Genomic DNA, 22,099 nt, shown 5'->3' with positions numbered 1-22,099 from the left:
CAAGAGGTTCGAAAACTAGCACCGTAACACTCGAACTACCAAACCCGTCAAAATGACGAATCGCAGATTTATTATTTTACAATTACTGAAGTTATAATAACGCTTTTCGTGGAATTTATTCTTGTCTTCTGATTTAGTATACATCTCATCTGAGACTGTATTACCCTAGATAGTATTACGTATATTATTAAATTTTACAAATTAATTTAATATACATTCACTGCTGGTAGTTCTAGTGTTAAGGACCTGCCGAACCATCCAATCATCTCAACCGAAAATATCTGTTGGACCATTTCGAAAGATTCTCCCAGAAGACCTCGGAACACAACGTGGCCTACGCTTTTTGTGGAATTTATTGTTGTCTTCTGATTTAGTATACATCTCATCTGAGACTGTATTACCCTAGATAGTACTATGTATATTATTAAATTTTACAAATTAATTTAATATACATTCACTGCTGGCAGTTCTAGTGTTAAGGACCTGCCGAACCATCCAATCATCTCAACCGAAAATATCTGTTGGACCATTTCGAAAGATTCTCCCAGAAGACCTCGGAACACAACGTGGCCTACGCTTTTTGTGGAATTTATTGTTGTCTTCTGATTTAGTATACATCTCATCTGAGACTGTATTACCCTAGATAGTACTATGTATATTATTAAATTTTACAAATTAATTTAATATACATTCACTGCTAGTAGTTCTAGTGCTAAGAACCTGCTCAACCATCCAAATAATTTCAACCGAAAATATTCGTTGGACCATTTCGAAATATTCTCATAGAAGACCTCGGAACACAACGTGGCCTACCGTTCCACGGGATGATTAATTAGTTTTGTAAGACACGGTGCCCAGAGACGGATTACAGTCGCATCCGTTTGACTCAACCTGTGGGAACAGAGCGCCTCTAGCATTTTTCTTTTCTAGATGCCCGATACGCGCGCTTCGAAGCGTGCTCAACCTTGCACTCTGTTGGCTGGTGAGAAAATTTCAGCTGAGCTGCAAGAACCCCGTATATACTTCTTGCTTATGAATCGCGTGGTACTCCGAACGAGTCAATCAAGAAACTGATACGACCTGTGGCTTAACGTATTGATTCGAGATGGTGGACACCGATCCTGGGTGTACCATTGAATTATATGGAAAAGAAACTTCGAACATCTAAATATTCATATTCTTAACAGCAAAAAATCATTTTAATATTTATGACCAACCACGTGTTTAATCGATCGAACGAGACACGATGGAATATAGATTACTGCTACAATGACTTCTGCCGGTCGGACCATAAGCGACTCTACTACGATCGGCAAGAATTTATCATTGTGTGATATACAGTTAAGATTTTCCTCGAATTTCCTCAAAGAGACCTGCACCGATTGTTCCGAGTACGCCACGGCGATTTTAGATAACGCCCCGCGATTTAATGATCGACCCAATTTCTGGACGAATAACAATGTGGCATGAGAGAGGTTTCCTGTGTTTCTCGTGTCGCAATAATCAATAGGAACGCCGGGCTGCATCAAGGTTAATTGTTGCGAAGACATTAGTCACTGTTATCCGCGATACTTGGTACTCCTACATTATTTTTATCGGTGTATCGATAATGACTTCGAACTCCAGCTTGAAACTCTTGATATAGGTACTCTAATCAATCTTTCTATTGATAATAACTATTAATAAAAAAAAAAAAAAGAACAGTAAATCGAAATGATTTCGAAATCTGTCGTTTCTGTTCCCGGATTAGAAATCAAAAGGTTTCAACATTTTTCGCGGCTGTTGCAACATTTTACATAATTCGTTCGCCGGAGAATGCGGAGTTCCTCTCAAAACACATGATCACGTAACGGACTAATTGATACGGTAAAAATTTGTCGAGGCAACCAGCGTGTAACTTTCGAAGGAAACTCCACGCTTATTATATCATATTTATCGCGATCGCGAACCAAGCGGGACAAAACCATTTTCGTTCTCTCTCCTACAGTTTTTCCGTCCACGTGCTTTTACCCTTTCGACTCGTTGTACAGACGCCTCTCGATTATTTTCCGGCTAGTTCTACACGATTATTGTCCAGGCGTTGTCCCCACCACTGGAGGGGGAGGGGGCAAGGCTCGGACTTTGAACTAAAAAATGAATTTACGAGGGTCTGAAGCATTTCTCCCTATACGATTATTGTCCAGGCGCGGACCCGAGTTCGGGACAATAATCAAGAGGAGTCTGTGAGGATGAGTGATTCATAAATGCATGTAAATTTACACACTAATATATGTAAGTAAAAGAACGTCATATGAACATATATTCTATATACCTTAGTTTTCGAGTTATGGATGATCAAAGAAAATGTTCGAAGTACACGATCTCAACCCATCGGACTTTTATTTTTGAGGCCATTTTATAACTATTGTGTACATCAACTGGATTTGAGACTATTTGACTATGTTGGGACACAAGGTAGGCACTTCGAACGTTTTCTTTAATCATCCATAATTTGGAAACTAAGGTAAATAGAACATATGTTCACATGACATTTTTCATTTATATCAGACTTAGTAGTATTGACATGTATTTGTGAATCACCCTGTATACGCAAACGAACGCGTCGGAACCAGTACGAACCAGGATCGTTTGACTGCGATAGATCACGAGAAGATGGTGTGTAACGAACGGTGCATTGAATTCAATTACATGCTAGAGTTCCTTTTCAGGGACTACGATAACGTTCTTAGAACTGAATAATGCTTCCGTATGTGCAACATATTTATACGTTCGTGTTTACAGGGGAGGAAGAAACAAATAATAGATCGTGAATAAAAAGTAAACATATCGTGGACATTATATGACTGATCGATTCACATGGCACGATGCCTTGAAACAAAAAAAAAAACCGACAATTCGGTACACGGAACGTAGTATGTGTATCGCGTGCAAGAGGAAGAAAAATAACAGATACATTATTTATACGGCCAACGCGTGTCTACGTTTCACCGATAGCCATATATACATATACCTGTGACAGTTGCGACAACACAGCGAATTATAACGACGGAACACCTTCGCCTACATTGTTTTGTTTGGAATTGTACCCTACCGACGCGACCGGGTGTCAATGTTTTTTTCCCCGACGGGGAGTCCCCGGTGTCATTGAGCAAAACAGCGTCTCCTACGCGACGGTTTCGAATAATAATTCAAACCCGTGAACCAACGTCGATTTGCTGGTATTTATACGATATTTTTAAGATTCTAAACATCACTGTACACGGATTCTTAGATTTTTTTATTTTCATATAACCCAATAGTAACCGCTTACCACTACGGAAGTCAATGTATTAACTCGAACGGAAGTCGTACCGTATTAAAAATAAACGTAATTTAACTGACCCTCAGAGACTAAATTCGGGGGTCAATGTGACCCGCAAGGGCAATTTAACTTGTAATTCTATGACCTGCCTTTAATTCCGATAGTTTCACGGAAAGAAAACGAATGTTGACAATCATACGAGTACAATAGAACGGTTACACTTCGCATTGAAATTGAACTAACGATAATACGAGATTTTTAAATACGAGTAGTCTCTAAGGGTCTCGGAAATCCGTACCAATAAGTTAAACCGTGTTTTCCGAACGGATAAGGTATATTCGAGAAAGAGGGAAAGGATTTGTTCTAAATACCTGTCATCGTGGAGGCGCTTCAGATCGGTCATCTCGCGCTCAAACTTAAACTTTGACACCTCGCAAAGCAACGCGTCCCGTTCGCCGATGACCTCCGTGAGCTCCCGTTGCAACCTCTCGATCTCCGCATATTGCCGGCTGATCAATTGGTTCTTCTCCTCGAGGATGCTCTCGACGTCGGGATCCAGGAGACCGGCTGGATCCCCGACACTGCCCAGTACAGCACTCATAACCGTTTGTTTACTTTCACTGAGAGCCGCGCGCACCACACACGTTTCGTTGGCCCCTGTCTTGCGTTCGGTGGGCAGCTCGGGCCCCGCGGAATCGTTTCTCGGCCGCGATAAAAACGATGATCACCAACAGCACGCGCGTCGTTTATCAGCACGCGGCACTCGCTGAAACGCCCACGACTCCATACCCAACGCGAATATCACACAGAACGCGGACGTACTGTCCGAGAATAATACACGATGGATCCATCGACGAGGCAACGCTGCTTCACCGCGTGCTCGCCATCTTGCGTCTCTTGCCACCTCTCGTGTTCTCGTGCCAGTCCCGATTCACGAACCGTTCCTGTTCCAATTCCGCTGGATCGTTTGTCCAGAAATACCCTGCCGGTCGCGCATGCGCACCGCCACGGCACTGGAGGGACTTGTAGTCAGAGCCATCTGGAGAAGAAACGAAAAAATTATTCGTACTTCTCCCCCCACGTTTTGTGCGTCAATAACATGTAAAATGATCCGAAATATGTACATTAATTACATATGCATATGTACATACTTTTTGTTCTTTTCTTAAATTGTAAAGTAATGGTTGGATGTTCAAATGTTTCGTTTAGCTCGTCGATTAATATTCGAATTCGCTTCGATGTTGCACGCGTTCTGCATCACCTTCACGCGAGCATGCTGTTTCCTTGTAGAAACGATTGATTAATTAAGAATTCGGGAAAACCAGTTTCGCTTTTTCATTTTAATAAAAAAGTGAAAGCACGGGTATTTTTAGAACGTTAACAAACTACAGTTTAGAGGAATGTTCTATATACTTTCACACGGTCTTGATGCCCAATGTTTAAAAATAGACTTAAATGTTATTCACGGTAAAAGAATTTCGGATCTAAAACAACAGTATATACTTGTTTAATATTTACCTTTTAGTACTGTCAGAAATATTCTTTCTTATGATAATGTACTGTGATTTTGTACTTTGCAAACAAAATGTTTTAAAATATGAAAAACTTAAAATAGGTTTCTGGAAGCATTGTCTCGCCAGAGATTTGGTACTTAAAATGAGTACTTCATTTACAACAGAGTGGTACCATTACATTCTTGACAAACAAACATTCTTCCAATGCATTAATTCCCATATTAACGTTAACAAGAGTTTATAAATTATTAAGAATACGTTACACTTTATGGTAACTCAAATAAACTTTAAATTCAATGAACGTTGTTTCCAATTACTAAACTAAAACAACAAACTCTTCATTGCGGATGGCAATAACTCTTTATACTTCTTATATAGACTACGCATTTTATACGCTCCCAGACTACGCGAAGGGCGAAATGTGATATATATATATATTTTTATCACTTACAGAAAAAGTTTGCATAATCATGCGTCGATCGTTTACGATAACATTTTAATAAATCTCAATAATTGATTCGATCCAACGGGGTAAAATCTCTGCTCGCGTTTCACGCATTTCTAAGAGTCGCGAAAATGTCTCGCAGTACCATCAGAGCAAAGCACGCGTTCTCCACATTGCAAAAATAGGTTATCTTTCTACGCCGCGTTTCACTTCGTACTTTCGTCCTGGCAGGCAACTGGTACAACACGTTTTGCTGGTGCAGCATACGACAGAGAAGAAAAAGGAACTATAGTTATTTCGTCGAATCTGAGATTATTCGTCCGTGTTTGTTGTCGCGTGGGTGAAGGGAGAAAAATCAAGGACGTGGGTACTCTGATCACGACACAAGATCGACGTCCAAGAAGAGGGACATGACTGTCCTTTGAACGAAAAGGCGACCTTTAAATACGACGCGAAAACGTGATAAAAGCGATAACAGATTTCACGGAATAGACACGGGACAACGCAAGAAACGAGGGGAAGGAGGATGACAGTGTGCTTGGGACAGGTTCGAATTATTGCGGGTAACGCGAAATCCATTTTCTCGGGAGTGATGTTTAGGTTATCCCGTTGGATCATCATCCAAATCGGCATGCGATGAGGTACCATGGATATTTTCTGCGACAGATTCTCTGATTTCACGATCGAGTATCGTCTGACAGAACTTGTACGAATTTCTTCAGACGTGGTTCATGTGTTCATTAAATACAATGAAAGCGGCGTGCATAACGTAAATCAGGTTAAGTCATACCGTAGCGTTGTCCGCATTGTTGTCCTATAAGAAGTTGTTGCTCAAACTACAGTGGAAAAGTTCTTTTTTTCTCTCTTGAACGGAACAGACCCGCTTAAAATCGACGAATGAATGAATTCCTGTTACACGATAAAACGGAAGGAAAACTCCATTTACAATTGAATGTAAAATAAAAACATACACGACACAGTGAAACGATCAGTGCAAATAGTCGAACCGAATGAAAAAACCGAGATACCTTCTATAATGTTTGAATTCTACTGAACAAGATATTCTCGATCATTCTGACGTTGCTATTGTTTTTACTGAAAAATTAAAGATTGTCGAATGTAGTGTTAAAATCAGCATAAAGAATTATAAGAACTTATTTACTACAATAAATCAGCACAAACAATATATTTGTTTATATTAGATAAGAATAAGAATTCAAAGCAATATAGATTTATTCTTCCAAGCATGGTGCTATTCAAATAACATACAGTTGTATGATATTTGCTTATTAATATTTTGAATATTAATTTATATCTTATTCAAAGTATTGCTAAAGAATAAATTTGTTTAAAGTGCAGCTTGTGCTTTCTGCTATATAAATTTTAATACTTATTGTCTTCATTTCCTGAATCAAACATCGAGCTTATTCTATAGAAACTCCATTAATGTAATCCTCAATGCCTCTTAGAATTAATGAATGAAAATCTGAAAAATTAATGAAAAAATTAATGAAAAAATTAATGAAAAAAAAATGAAATCCTGAAAACATATAATTTCATTGTGTTTATATTGAATGTTGTGTTTTTACACTTAAAAGCAACTTGTGAGAAGTAGAGTATAACAGATGTTAAGCTGTGATGTTATGCAGTGTATTTTAAACATAGTGTTTGTGCCATTCCTTTCGTATGCAAGACATTGGCCACAGTTAATGTCTCGTGACCATACTCATGAGAACTACAGAAACTTAGGACCTCCCTAAAAAAGGTGTATTTTAGTTAAGTTTCTAATATTATAGTCCGTGGAAAATTTATTCCAATCATGACAGAAATTACTATTCAAGACTTACAAAAACTTCTCATATACTTCTCAAAAAATACTTATCGAGCTAAGGATGCAGATAGCACGGTAACATATTTTTTATAACATACATATTCAATGGTAGAGAAACAACAAAGTATGATACTATGAGTCTTTGGACTAGGCCTAAAGCACTCATGATTCAATTCTATTGAATGTGTTCAGAAATTTGCGAATTTGTTATTTCTCTATTATTTACACGAAGTACATGTGCCAGGTTTTTGTGATTGTAAAAGATCTTATTGTTCCAGAGCCAAGCAATTATGCAAAGATGTCTGCTGCTCACTGACTTGGATTATACTCACTCTATAATAAACAATAATGGAGGTGATCTCAGTGCACATTATCCTAGCCATCTTGTCATTTTAGAATATGAGAAGTATAGAAATCCAAATATGTGCGATACACCGCCGCCACTGCCACGCACAACTGAAACAATATATGAGAGCATGTATGACCCCAATAAACTGAAGGAATTGATAAAGAGTGCTAGATTTGCCAGATGTCGTTCAAGATTTCCACTGCCAGTAATATTGTATAAAGGTAGACATGTCTGCAGATCGGCCACATTGTCCGGTGGACCTGAAATTTATGGTAGATCTGGGCTAGATTATTTATTTGCTGGTAGTGAAGGGATAGTCTCGATTCAACAACAAGTAGATGAAGCTCGAGGCGGTGACTCTGTACTTAGCGACTGGCAACTGTTCGATAAAGTTAGGCATCAAGACATCAAACTTCTGAAAACGCTTAATGTAGGGACAATTATTGATTTCATGGTGGAGAAGAAGAAGGTCAAGTTTGGAATGAAGTAAGCAAATGCATTAAGACAATTCGTTTTTCTGCATGCACCTTTTTCAATAAAATAAATGATATTTCCTTTTTTTTAAGTATCATGTAAATATGCAGTGGACTGATAATAGTAGTCATTTTTTTTTACTGTACATTATTAACTACTTAATATTTCGAATTTATATTCTAAAAGCAGATTAGTCTTGCAATAATGAAATTATTCACAAGCAATAATGAAGTTAAGTATAAGATAATTGTCAAAACAATTTTTTGGTTCTTCACAGATTCAGTGAAGTTTCATATCAGTTAATAGCATGATGAATTTTTTTTATACTATGAATCCACTTTTAGAGGACGTTAAACAGAGCTCTTTTGTTCGGTACTCAGCGTGACTTCCTCGGAGAAAGTAGACAAAGAGAAGAGGTACTCAGACTTCACCCTAATTTCACTGCCATATCCTGGATGTGAATTCTTCAGGGAGTTTAGAGAAAATGATTATCTGGCTAAGGGTTTAGTGTTCGATTGGTCTCAGACTCACGTAGATGCACAAATTGGTGTGCCCGAAGATTTAATTTCTACTCAGTTACGGATCAATTGGGAGCAATACCAAGTCTGGGATCTAGTCAAGCTTACTCAAAATTATTTAAAACTGATATTAAGATATTTGAGTGATAGCAGTAACGGAATATTGATACACTGTATCTCAGGTATTTATCCCTGTTAATAAATAATGAAGTTCCTAGATGAATATAACTAACAAATACTATTTCCACAGGTTGGGATCGCACACCGTTATTTATTTCATTGTTGAGGATAAGTTTGTGGGCTGATGGTGCAATACACACGTCGCTAAACGCGTATCAAATTCTGTATTATACAATAGCATACGACTGGATGTTATTTGGTCATGATTTAGAGGACAGACTAAGCAAAGGAGAGGAAATATTTTTCTTTTGTTTCTATTTCTTAAAGCACATTCATGATGACGAGTTTAGCATTCATCCACGTCACAATAGATCTAGGCATACTGTTCTACGCAACGACAGTGACTCACAGTTAGATAATGTTATGTTTGATAGTGAATCAGTAGTAACACTAAGTTCAGTCAGTTCCAACTTAAGTCTGAATAGTTGGTGTAGCTCTGTTAGTCAGAATAGCAGAGATAGTCAAGATAATAATCCACCAGCGGTGTTTCACTGTGCTTCCACAGAGAGTCAAGATGATTGTCATAGTAATGGGTATGTTCACACATTCCACTAAGAAATTCCCTATCATGAAAACATGTACGATACACATATAAGTTTTTGTTTTTTTTTTTTTTTTCAGGAATGTTGTACCATGGTCATTTTACCCTTCCCCGAATAAAGAAGGTATGGCTCATGGATCACGATCTCCACTTCCTCCAAATCGGACTTCGCCTGTAGCGGTTCCTGTACCCGGTCGCCTCCGACAACGAAACGAATCTTCGTCATCCGGTGGTTCCTGGCAGATGATATCAGGGACTGGCAGTTTGCGCGGTTCTACGACCGCCAATGCCCCGCTCACCGACGGAATAACGTCTTCTAGTTTAGTTTGCAAACCTCTGTGCGAAACTTGTACGGGACATACATCTCAAGAATCAAGTACTACGATTATTGAGGATGAGGCGTGTGCGTCACTGGCACAGTGAGTAGCGAACAGTTTCTATCTCTCCGTACATATTATTATTCCTTATATTTAATAATGATACAATACAAATTTCTTATGCATATCCGCTCTAGATCTCGCAGAGAGAAGTTGCAGTGTTTAAGAAGAATATTTTATAACGCTTACAGCCATACCGTTGGATTTCGAATGAAGGATAATTCCGAATCAAGCGGCTTCGGCCAGCTCCTTGGTAACTTCGCCGAAAAAGTAGGAATCCTTTCCGTTCAACGCACATCCTTGTGACTATAACATCATTGACTTCCCCGCGATCATGAGTTTGTTGTTATTGATACCTTGATTCAATTGAGAATTTTATAAAACGCTACGCAATGGAAATAAAATAATTGTACATTATCGTTTATGTGAATAACACATTGTTATACAAGAGGTAGCGTGTATACGCTTGATATGAATAAAAACTTGATATTTTTGTATATATATATATATATATATATATTATATGTATATATTTACATGTATATATGTATGTAAATAGGTGTGTGTTCACGTGTTTTCTTTATATTTATCACATATATATGTATACATTTTACTACCATCTGTATGAAATGAGTGCTAGCACAGATGTGTAGTAATTAGAATCGTAAGAAAAATTATAAAAATGTTAAACTGTATAAAAAAAAATTCTAGTAGATCATTTACCCCTCAATTCATTAATTATGTGAGTATGGAAGAAGTAATTACATTTTTAAAAAGTCATAAATTCAACACGTATACAATTCTGGATGACATAACATACTCTCTGCACAGGGGACATTGTGGTTTAGAGTTTAACCAATCTGTAAGACAAGACCAACAAAACAAATGACCACAGGGAGTGGTGGTTGTTGGTTCTTTTTCAAGGCACAACTGACAGATTGTGTGCTTCTCTTCAAGTGCTACATATTTGTAATTATAATTTCCATTATTATTATTCTGCCAGATTTTTAATATGCATTGAGTAAGTGTAGCAACTCCCAACAATCTTAATCCCCAACTTATACTATCAGTTGGACGATGTCCATACACCTTTAAATTTAAAACAAAATTACAGAGTGAAGCAGTCAACATTGAAGAAGAAATATCTTGCGCACAGGTTACCTTGGCATAATCAATCCCTGTTAATCTTTTCCCTATACTATAATACCGACCAAACATATAAAACAGTCCTTTATGAATTAATATAAAGACAGGTATCAGATTACATAAATTTGATATAAATGTATTTAAAAAGGCCACAGCTGTTGGTGTCAGTTCACTATGAGGATGATTGATTGATAATTGTAATCTCTTTAATATCTTTAACAATACTTTTTCTCCAAAACATTCTAAAATGACTGATACTAGTCTTGCCTAAAGAACAGAGAAATATCACATCAAATATCAATGGAATGCTTTTCAGCTCTGTCTTGAATACGTACAAATAAGGATGGAACTTTGCGAGCTTCTAAATCTGCTTGTACAATCCCTGTATATTCTTCACCTAATGTCTGATTTCCCATACCCGATGTGAAAAAGAAGTAAATCAACTTGAACGGTACATCCGACTGAACGAAAGGTAGAGTACCCGTTTGCCTTCCCACAATTTGTAAAAGATCAATAACTTTTTCTCGCAAGCATTTCACAAAATCATCATCCCTCTGATATGATCGTAGAATTTCTGCCTGACTTGCACATTTCAATTTTCGATACTTTCTTTTTACTTCCATTTTCGACAACGATTTTAATAATATTCGTATTGCATTTACGATGAGTTGTAAACTATACACTCTTCCTGTAAACCAATGTCAAGAAAAGAAATATTTCCATCATACGAAATCACATAAATAACTAACGAGACATCGTACATGCATATATGCACGTTAACAAAGAAAACGTTCATATACTATATATGTATATAGTGAAAACCTAACCCCAATTACCAAAGAAATTTGTCTCCTATCAAATTAATGTTTCGATTGCGAAAAAAATAATCAGTAGATATACATATATGTACTTTGTCATTATCAGCGTCATTTGCATACACACCGAGAGCTTATGTCCCATCAACAGCTACAAACTACAATATCTAATACTGTAAAACATTGGATCGAATTCTCTTATTCATGTTATGCAATAAAAATTACATTATATACATAGGTAAATATTTAATAAAATAATGTATCAGACGTGAAACGAGAATGGTGGCGTGATCTGCAGCAAGAATAGGGCACTAATTTTCAAGTAGCTTGGACATTTTGCCGTAGATAGCGCTACAAAATCTTTTGATACGATTTTTTTCTGTGGACAATGAATTAAATATTAATTAAAAAATACCTAACGGACAATTGTTTATGCACAATTGCAAAGGTGAAAATGACTATGCTCTGGAATGAAAACGTTTCCAGGTAGATCGAATGATCTTCCATTTCTTATCACACACATGACACATTTGATTAGGGCAGATTAGGGGTAGTTTATCATAGTTTACTTGTATACACAGCTTTGGATGTTCCTGCTCGTTTGTATTTGGAAAATATGAAAACTATAGAGTATTTTTAACATCCATAGGAACCTGAACGATTTTTGTTTGCAATACAAGACGAAACTTCAAATTTCACTGTGAAACGTAAGTTTTCTATTCTTTGTAGTATTTCATTTTCACACGTAAATGCGTTTCGTAAAATCATGGTTATGTTAGTCAAGAAACAGTATCCTTATAACGCATCAACATATTAATAATTCTAAATATGTAGCATGTCGTGGTTTATGAATACAATACGTACGACTGTCAGTACGTGGACACCGCAAGTAATGCCGGTACGATTCCGTTACTATGCGGACAAGGTGGCACAGGGTCGTATTAAACGACGATACGGTTATCACGATTCTGTAGCAAGGACAGGACTACTGCCCCGTAATAGCGATGAAAAGCTACCTATGCCAATCTACAGACCAAAGGATGCTTGGACCGAAAAAAGAGCGCTGTTCGGTCAGAATGATTACATAGATATTTTAGGGTCAAATGATATTCACCCTACCAGAATATTGTACAACATGGCATTTTGGCTACGAGGAGTAAAGGGCATTGAATATCAAGTATTGTTAAGAAAACGTAAGATGTTGCAGCGTGGAATATACCCAATAGCTAGACCAACAAGATGGAAAGACTTAGAAAAGAGAATAAGATACCTATATAAGTACCTAAATAGGAAAACTAAAACATACGCTAGTAACCAGTAATGTATATTTGTGTAATAAAATATTAGATATATTCATACATTGAAGTATTATGCCGTTAATACTTTGGGATACTATAACAATAATAAAGAATGTAATAAAATAGAAAATAATAAGTGTTTTTTTTTTTATCGACGGATAGTCAATAATTAGATATATGGTTTGTTTGTAAATATTTCTACCGGTTGAATACTTATCATCAATGTTTATTGTAAAAAAGTGAATGATTGCTCGCGCGTATGTACATAGTCAAATATAAAATGGTGACAGCCAAGAGACAAGTATATTTCTAGTGAAGGTTATGTATATCTTGTAAGTACAATTGGGGGACCATTCTAAAAAGATTTATGCAGATCTAATGGAGACATATGTATATATGTACAAACGAGTTGCGAGTATTGTCCATTTTCTTAAAAAAGTAACAATAAATCTTACCGTTGTAAAGCTTTAATGTAGCTCGTTAAAAAGGCTGCAAATTGCGTATGCTAAGTTTCGCGACGGCAGTGTACCACGTTCAGACTTGTATCTAATCCCAATAACGGTTAACAATCTCTTGGTTTATGGTCAGAACTTTCCGTTGTATAGTTCATTCCTTTAAAATCGAAACACCAATCGAGATGAATTGTATGTATCAGATTATGCCATCGCGAATTCAAAGTTACGACGAACAATTTTTAATTTGCTTAGTATATGTACATAAAATAATGGCAGTCACTTAACTGTTAAAATCCGGATTTAAAGAACGTTACCGTTTTATACTTGATTGAAAGCAACGAATTCACAAATGATTTTGTAAGAAAGATAATAGTGTGGTCTCGTAGTGTTTGCTAGCGTTTAAACTTCTAAGACTATGCCTTTCAGTGGGGTAAACTTGCAGTTGATATGGTTTTCCGCATTTTACGAGAGCATTGATCAGTTGACTTGTATGGAAGAAGTGTACGTTTTCATCTATAAGTCCATGAATGATCAGTAATCGGTTCTCTTCGTCGGGGAATTTATTCACATACGTTAAGATCGAACCGGTCATATAACCCTGAGGGTTATTTTGAGGCAAATCCATGTAACGTTCGGTGTATCCGGTGTCATAATATTTCCAATAAGTAACAGGAGCACCAGCAATGGCTAACTGAAAAATTTTATGCTTCGAATACGAACAGCATGTGTGCACATTGAAATTATGTTGAGAGGAAAAAGCAAAGTATACCTTGAACACTTCAGGGTACTGTATTAAACCCATAAGGCTTAAGTATCCTCCATAAGACCATCCATGTAGGGCTACGCGACTTAGGTCAATGAAACCAGTTGTTTCGGCTAACCACTTTAGTACTTCCACTTGATCGTTTAATTCGACAGTTCCCATTCGGTGCTTCAAATGACTTTCAAATATTAAACCTCTATGATGGGAACCGCGAGAATCGATTAATACTACACAATAACCTTGAGCAGCTAACATATGCATCCTCAAGTGCCTCATCCCCTACGAGCACGAATAAGTCGAGTTACGTAAACAGTGACACTTTCTTTCATTTTTCCGGTAATACTCACTTTAAATGTGTTCGACACTAACTGTACTTCGGGACCACCGTAAACATTAAGTATTGTAGGATATTTTACGCCTGGTTGAAAATTATGGGGTTTAAAAATCATAGAATAAATTGTATCCCCGGACGATATTTTATGCGTATAAATCTCCGGGGCAAATATTTCGGTTTCAGGAGACGACGGTTCCAACAGATATCCAACTGGAATCAAATAGATACTTTCCACCGTCCAGTCCGTTCGCGATATTTTAAATACCTGCGAGAATAAAAATTGTCCGGATGATTACATTAAATTCAATTCTTAGAAATTACTTAACCGTACCTGACAAGTAGGTAGCGTCTTGATGGAGCTATAAACGGCCACTAGCATCGTGCATTCCTTATTAAAATATATACTGTTGTAACTGTAACCTGGTCTCGTAAGCAGTCTTATCTCCAATGGTCTGTGCAAGGACACAGCATAAACATGTTGTTCCAGAGGACCTTCTCGTAAGCCACAAAAATATACAATGGAATTCGTTTCATCCACCCACAATTTTTTTCCTAACACTTCCCAATCTCCTTGGGTTAAAGCAAGCTTAGAAATAACTCGAGGTTGCAAGGTACCATCCAATTTTCCATTTTCACTGCTTATACCTTCCACAAAAAAAAAAGAATAACACACCGAATCATTTACTCTGAAAGTATTAGTACGTTATTCTAAAGAACAGTCCCTAACAGTGTTTCACCTGCGATGCTGGTTGTTATGAGATACAGATGTCGAAAATTAGATTCCTCGCTACCCCAAATAAATTTTACTTGCGTTGGATCGTCGGAGGGTAAAAAATAAAGAAGATCATTAACAATGATCCAAATCGAACTTTGTTCGGAATATATCACCTGAACGCTCGCCGATGACGGTGTAAAATGATTCTCAGAATTGTATACATTTGGGGGTGGCTCGCAAAAATTATCTATCGATAATAAAACCAACTCTAGCCTTTGCTGCTTTCTGTCCAACAACTGGACCCAGACGCTGTATTTATACATAACATTACGGCAACGATAGTTGTGATCCGCGACGAAAATTGCGAATGTTTTTTACTTACTATTGCGCGTCGGGAGTCCATCCTACTCTTACCATGTATTCCATCCAGGGGAACATAATATGCAATGGATATTGGAGCTCCAGGATCAAAATGTCGACTATATGCAACGTTTTTGCTAGTCGGAATTGTACCATTTTCAGATTACTTTTCGCATTGGATGTACCGGCTCTCGGAAACCTGAACTCGTCTATTTCTCCGGTATTCGACGTCGACGGAAAACAAAATATCTTTACGTCGCTTTCGTCAACTTCCTCGTATACTATTCTATAAACGCCGTCGTTGGATTTTGGCTGCCACCAATAACCGATGTACCTATGTGAACGTACGCGATGTACATTAAGAAGATACGCGCGTCGCTATATCATTACACACCTAGTAAATTCTTCTTGCATTACATAAGAAGGAGTTCCTGCTGTGAGAGGGTCGTCCGTTAAATTTTTTCCACCTTTCCTAGCATGAGTTAATCTTATGGAAGAACCTGTGATACTATGAGACAGATACAGATCTCCCGAGCAGGTATGAGCAATCAGTGCATTGTTCCATGGACAGATTTGTGGACACAACTTTGCACCGGAAGTAGACACACGAATTTCAGATGGAAACAGTGGTCCTGCCTGTTATTGGAACACCTTTATATTATTCTTATTGTTTGTACGATAGCTATTGAAAAAAAAAAATTATCAAGAAATACCGTAACTCCTCTATCTATACATTGGTAAAGGCTGCTTGCAGCTGGAAACACTAATTTCCCACTATCTGGATGAATTTCATAACTAGTGATACCCCATGTTGCCAATCTCTTTCTTTCCCACAACAACTGTTCCTCTTTCGATAGTCTCTTGGTACTGGATACCCTATAACGAGACATGAACACAGCTCGATGAAACCATCAAGAGTCAACCCTTATTCTTTTACGAACAGATTGTATTACGTTTGGAAATTCTCCTCTATAACAGGTTGCCAGTACAGACGATAACCATTAGCATAATCTGAGTCTGGTATATCCACGTACATTAGAGTAGTTTCCCACCCGTTACTTGGACTGCTAAGGAAATATATCCTGGTCCTAAAACGAGAGACAGAAGTCAATCGAAATGTACATTCTACCACACGTACCTCTGCCAAGTGATCAAGAAACCCCTTGTACATAAAAGGAAATGTGTATGGCGCTAGGTCGGGGGGGTTAGGTCACGTTTCCAGGAATATCTCTTACCGTCCATCGGGTAACGAACGAAACGTTATAGATCCAGGCACAGAGCCGTCCGATGCCCCGGACAATTTTCTGCGTAGATCACTGACGAACGTTCGTAGCTCGGACCAAGTTTTTCTCGTGTTCGTGGTGACAGACGGGGTCCGATCACCCCCTTCGTTGCACGTCTCCATACTCCTCCCGTTCGCGACGAGTCATTCGTTGGTAGAACAACAGTCCGGCACGATCATGTCAGACGGTTTTTCTAAAAACAATATACCATCGTGGTGAGAATTGCCGCGAACTGTGCGATCGAGCCGCGCATATGCAGCTTATTTTTAGGTTATGGTCCGCGGACGGTTCTCGCTTTCACCTTCTCCCCGGACTGTCAGCTTCTCCCTTCTCTCGTCGGGCCACGATATTTAATTTCGCGAATCCGCGAACGTAACTTCCCCCGGATCTGTTTTCGGGCGTAACGGCCTGCCAGAACTACTTGACAAGCTGTCACGAGCTGGGCCAGCGTGTGACAACCTTGTCCTTTTGGCAGCGATCGAAAGTCGACTCCTATTGTCACGAAACGGTAACACGTGAGGCCGGATACGTTGAACGGCTCGCCGGGACCAGACGAGGCATCGCACCTTTCCTTCTCTAGTCCCCTTTCGTCGACGGTAAACGTGTTACCTTGACAGAAAGTAATGGTAAAAACAACGAAACCGAGTGACTGTACATCGTTCACGTACATTTCTTTGCCCATCTGTATATTCTCTCGCCGTCGAAATGGGTTCCACTTTCACGAGTCCTCCGCGTTAACGGTCTTCGCCGGCGGCGGTTGTTGAAATTACACTATCGTTCAACAATTAATGGATGTTAATCGGACGATTTGTTTTAAAATGGACACATTAAATCGGTTGAACCTTTCGAGCGACAGTATAGTTTCAACGAGAATAATCGTTTGACAAATACCTATTAATTAATCGGTGTCGTACACACGCATCTCGGGCTTCCTTCCGCATGTTTTTAAATTGGTGTCGTAAAACGATGTCTAATTTCATTACGAAGAAACGATCATTTTACGAAGAAAACTTATAACGTAACCGTTTCGGGATTCCATCCATTCTTTAACGGTCACGTGCGATCGGCTGTTAAATATTTAATATCCTCCTTCGGCCAAGACCCTAGCCACGACTCTAAGACACCTTTCTGAAGAATTCTTTTTGTACCGTGGTCTCGTGTTCGTCTCGCAAATGTTTAACGACCCGTTTTCAAGAATAGGTTTTCACGGCGACAGCATTTAAATATCTTCTTCGCCGGTGTATCTTGTCGCTATAGCTTTTAAACTACCCGAATAAAGTTATTCCCCGCGACGCGTGTTGAATTAATCGGGGAAAACAATTCGGATCCACTTACCACTTTCGACAAGGGTGGCAGTTCTGACTGCGGTTCCGACAAATGACAAACAAGCTATCCTTGACGACATTCGTAAAGCATCGAAACTGTCACACTTCTTCTCCGTGGAAATCTCATGGTAGGTTATTAATTTATCCGTTGACTTTTTGGATAGTTTTATAATCTTACAGATCTTTCGCAAGAGTTACCGCACGTTTAATTCCAGTTCACTGTCAACACAAGGGAAACATGCCTGGCCATTTAAGAGTTCCATGGTGTCGCCTGGCGCGTCTCCGTTATATCGAGGAAATGCCAAAGTTCGATTTGTACACCGTCAAGAAAATCAAGAAGAATTACTCGGTAAGAAGTAACACTAACACCATCGTAATTGAAACGAGAACTATGAACCACGGAATTCATAACCAATTACGAAATCGCGATACCAGGCTTACCTTGGAACTTTTGCGAGGTCACGATGCGCTTTTCAAAACTCGGTATATAAAGTAGCGCGACACACTACAGAATAATCGTTCACGCGAAAGGTTTAATATTCATCAATCTGCAAATGCGTTGGCAACTGCACGCGATTCTACACATTATTGAACATTGTCTAAGAAGTTCATCGAGTTCGAAGCATATTTCAGAGACCATACTGTTTTTCTATCGTTTACAATTACCGCTAGAACTCTGTACGATACTGCCCTGACGATTTACTTAAATATCTACGTTCTTCAGAAGACATAAGGGATATATTTGAATTGTATCGATATTTGGTATCGATACATATTGATATCCAGAGGATCGATACACTTGTATATCGGGAATAAAATATCAATGTTATCGGTATCGATACTTACAATTAAATCGGAAGTAATAAAATCCAAAAATGAAAACAAATCATTTATTTAAGCAGATATTTACTAAGGCAGATTCTCAGGTAACAGCGTGGACAAGAAATCGATCAATCGCAAACTTTTTAGGAAGCACGCGATTGATCGATTTTCTTTACGACTTGTTACGTGATGGTAAGTGCAGCGATTGTATCGAAATTTCGATGTTTGTGGGTTAAGTATCGATACTGGAATATATCGTTAGATAGAAAATATCGATATTTCAATTGAAAATTATCGATACCGTATCGCCTATCACTAGTTACCGTACGTCCCCTTATTTTGAAGCGTTCTCTTTCATTACCGTTTCTACGAAAGACGAGCAAACTGTCAAATTAGGTCGCTAAAATTACACGTAAACAAGGAGTGAATACGCCGTTTTGAATATTAAACCAGGGGTTTGTATAATAATTAACGCGATAACCGAGACCAAAATTATTCTATCCAAGGAGCGAAATCGCATAGGCAGAAGACAGGGAGGCTGAATGGTTGCGCAACCTGCCTTCAAACTTGGACGTATATTTTCCATAGAGAAAGAAAAAAAAAAAAGAAGAAAAACAGATGATACCGATGGTACAGTTGGGAATCGAAACACGGAGCATTTAGACAAGAGAAACAGGAAAACGGGGCGCGGATTCGTATCGTATCGGGGGTGTAGAAGCACGGTGGTGGCACTCCCCGTTTCGAGAGGCCGCAGGAGGATCAGGCTAAGCGTTCAGAATCAACTAGGTGGCCACGTGATCGATACCGTGAGCATAAGGCCATTGGATAAAAGACGAGGGGAGAACTGGACTTTCGTTGACGAGTACACATCGACGACTGATGCGGTCATATGGTTCGCGACAGGGCGTCACTTTATCGTGTTCTGCCTGATGTACACCCACGAGCAAACTCGGCTTTCGCTAGGGGAAAAAGTGACGTAGGTGAAGGGCATCTTACTATGCTCCTTCCTCTGGGTATTTGGAACTACTGAAATTTATGGGAAATTAACATTCGATTTAACATTAATTTCAGTATCTGGAATAAATTTACTAAGTGGTAGGAGACTTTTATTCTACGCCACTTTTTCCCCCAAATGGAAATGTAATCGTTGATCCCGCTAAAATTGACGGTCTAGAAATCGTTACCTTTTTGGACGATCCCTTCGATCATGACTGGGTCTCTCCGGATTAACCTTCATCTTCGAATGCAGGGTCATTTTGACCCATTTGTAGCTACTGCCATATTCTTTGCAGTTATACGTAAATGTAATGTATGAGTCTGAAGATATAGGGGAGACTGGGGTTAAAAGTAACAGGGGTAGATTACAACAAGGCATATAATTTAAAAAAAAAAACAGTGCTATAATAACAAATAATCGATAAATTATTATAATTATTAATTATGATAATTAATTGATCTCATTAAGAAGACTTTTCATCCCAAGGTGGGTAAAAAAAGTAACAATTCGGCTCGGTCAATTTTCACGGTCATAATATTTTCAATAATCAATCTAAAATCATTACATCGCTCTGGAACTAATCTTGAATCTCCAACCTATCCGTATAAATTGAAATTAAATCTCTAGCTAAAATACAGACTTTTTTATTTCATTAAAAACCAAAAACCTGTTACTCCCTACCCCGGTCTCCTTTAGATAACGTTTTTTTTGCACATTTCCCTCTACAAACACGCGTACAATGGAAATTCTAGTATGGGTCAAAATGACCCTGCATTCGTCTGTCATGTCCATTCCAGATCGTCCGCCCTCCGAGGGTGAACCGATTCTCGGTGTCTCCAAGTAAACGCGTGAGTTAATCGGGATAAGAGCATCGTGTTTCGAGCACACGATGTAGTATAACGCCGAACGGGGGCGATATCGTGCCGAGACTTATTTTTAAAACATGCGAGAGACCTTCGTGGCGGTTTCGAATGTAGACTGAAGATACGAGAGCTCGTCCTGTTTCGTGTTTCTCCCCTTGTTGCCGGCAGCCCCTGGAATACCGGGCAGACAAATGTCGTGCGGGTTGCTTGCACGTAGGCGCAACCAGCCTCCCCTATTCGTACGTTCTCCCTCTGGCGCAAGAACAAAATGGTGGGGACACAAGAGAATATTTAGCTCTGTCCTCAGTGGAGAGTGAATTCTTGTGCAAGAAGAAGACAGAGGTCCAAGGAAAATAGAAAATATGCGGTGAACCTATTCTTCTTCTTTCTATTATCCTATCTGTATCATTCTGTCGCACATTTACGTGTAGACGGGGTATAGACTAGGGATGTTCGAACCCAATTATATTCTTCAGAAGGTCCATTCTCTTGGGTAACACGTCACTGCCCAAATAGCATATGACGTCTCGAAGACGTCCATTTTACGGCTGTTTTAGGTCTGAGGCGCCCTTAAGGCGTCATGTGCCACATACACATACACTACCAGCCAAAAGTGTGGGACCAGGTTTGTTAATTAGAGAAAGAAGAAAATATTATTCTACAAAGTAAACGGTGACCTGTTAAAATGGTAAGCTATCTGGGATCGATATACTAATTCCCTAACTGTTCGATAATAGTTCTTTGTCTGTCGGTCGTTGAATCTACTTAACCTATTAACCAACAGCCGGTAGGTAATGTGTTAAAACGTGTCGTTCTCGGAGCTATCACGGTAAACTTTTTCACCGTTTATCCGATTTAACGGCAAGAGGAAATCGTTTAACTCATTGCACGCGACCATAATTGCACGCAAAACCAACGGCTGCCCTCGTAGTTCCGCGTGAAAACACTGGAAGAATATAACCGTGATAGAACTGAAAGCGCACAGCCACTAGCCCGAAAGCCTCCGGTGAACATAAAAGATTCAAGCTCCATATCTCTTTACTCCGTCGCTCGTCCTTTACGCGCGCGCTATACCTACCTCTGCCGAGTGTGTCTCTCGAGCTACCCTTCTTTTCTACCCGCGACCCTCCCGACTCACGGTGAACTATTTATCAGACAGTCTGAAACGAGTTACCGCGAATGTGCATTTCGATGGAGCAGAAGGGACGCAGCCAACCAGTAGTCTCCTGTGTTTCGCCTCTCTAAATGTTTGAAAAATACAACTGCGACGGTGTGACGCGCACATCCACGGATGCTGGAGCGAACCCGTTCGACGTTTAGGCGAAAAACGTTCCGAGGAACACGGATCCCCTACGGGTTCGATCAGGGGGGAAATTCAATTCATTTCAGCGAA

The 22,099-nt window shown here is 38.9% G+C and overlaps 5 protein-coding genes across 5 annotated transcripts in view; 2 read left to right on the top strand and 3 right to left on the bottom strand.

Moving 5' to 3' along the window:
* The window catches only part of LOC107194354 (IQ motif and SEC7 domain-containing protein 1), a 68,595-nt gene extending 64,385 nt beyond the window's left edge, over window positions 1-4,210 (bottom strand). The window contains exon 1 of the mRNA XM_015583968.1: window positions 3,673-4,210. Within this exon, the coding sequence (XP_015439454.1) occupies window positions 3,673-3,902 (230 nt within the window). The 5' untranslated portion in view covers window positions 3,903-4,210. The remainder of the gene's footprint in view (window positions 1-3,672) is intronic.
* Window positions 4,211-7,079: 2,869 nt separating this feature from the next.
* LOC107194295 (myotubularin-related protein 14) lies at window positions 7,080-10,027 on the top strand. Its single transcript, XM_015583898.1, has 6 exons — window positions 7,080-7,166; window positions 7,370-7,926; window positions 8,295-8,614; window positions 8,683-9,145; window positions 9,234-9,572; window positions 9,668-10,027. Exons 1-6 carry the CDS (start codon window positions 7,080-7,082, stop codon window positions 9,834-9,836), a joined length of 1,935 nt encoding a protein of 644 aa, XP_015439384.1. The 3' UTR covers window positions 9,837-10,027.
* A 234-nt stretch (window positions 10,028-10,261) lies between these two features.
* Window positions 10,262-11,698, bottom strand: LOC107194328 (peroxisome biogenesis factor 10-like). The gene is made up of 4 exons (XM_015583932.1): window positions 11,619-11,698; window positions 11,012-11,364; window positions 10,692-10,943; window positions 10,262-10,619 (listed from the first exon to the last, which is right to left on the bottom strand). The coding sequence occupies exons 2-4, from the start codon at window positions 11,297-11,299 to the stop codon at window positions 10,308-10,310; spliced, it is 852 nt and encodes a 283-aa protein (XP_015439418.1). The 5' UTR covers window positions 11,300-11,364; window positions 11,619-11,698; the 3' UTR covers window positions 10,262-10,307.
* Window positions 11,699-12,060: 362 nt separating this feature from the next.
* Window positions 12,061-12,819, top strand: LOC107194320 (39S ribosomal protein L51, mitochondrial). The gene is made up of 2 exons (XM_015583924.1): window positions 12,061-12,198; window positions 12,326-12,819. The coding sequence occupies exon 2, from the start codon at window positions 12,327-12,329 to the stop codon at window positions 12,810-12,812; it is 486 nt and encodes a 161-aa protein (XP_015439410.1). The 5' UTR covers window positions 12,061-12,198; window position 12,326; the 3' UTR covers window positions 12,813-12,819.
* Window positions 12,820-13,220: 401 nt separating this feature from the next.
* Window positions 13,221-17,201, bottom strand: LOC107194278 (dipeptidyl peptidase 9). Its single transcript, XM_015583876.1, has 12 exons — window positions 17,001-17,201; window positions 16,652-16,892; window positions 16,370-16,504; window positions 16,130-16,292; window positions 15,811-16,052; window positions 15,439-15,750; window positions 15,079-15,365; window positions 14,673-14,986; window positions 14,355-14,606; window positions 14,014-14,286; window positions 13,530-13,935; window positions 13,221-13,401 (listed from the first exon to the last, which is right to left on the bottom strand). The coding sequence occupies exons 2-11, from the start codon at window positions 16,819-16,821 to the stop codon at window positions 13,588-13,590; spliced, it is 2,496 nt and encodes an 831-aa protein (XP_015439362.1). The 5' UTR covers window positions 16,822-16,892; window positions 17,001-17,201; the 3' UTR covers window positions 13,221-13,401; window positions 13,530-13,587.
* Between the last annotated feature and the right edge of the window lie 4,898 nt (window positions 17,202-22,099).

This window comes from Dufourea novaeangliae, unplaced genomic scaffold (genome assembly GCF_001272555.1).
Source record: "Dufourea novaeangliae isolate 0120121106 unplaced genomic scaffold, ASM127255v1 scaffold28, whole genome shotgun sequence".
In the NCBI taxonomy this organism is placed as follows: domain Eukaryota; kingdom Metazoa; phylum Arthropoda; class Insecta; order Hymenoptera; family Halictidae; genus Dufourea; species Dufourea novaeangliae.
This window is presented reverse-complemented; position numbering and strand designations above follow the sequence as displayed.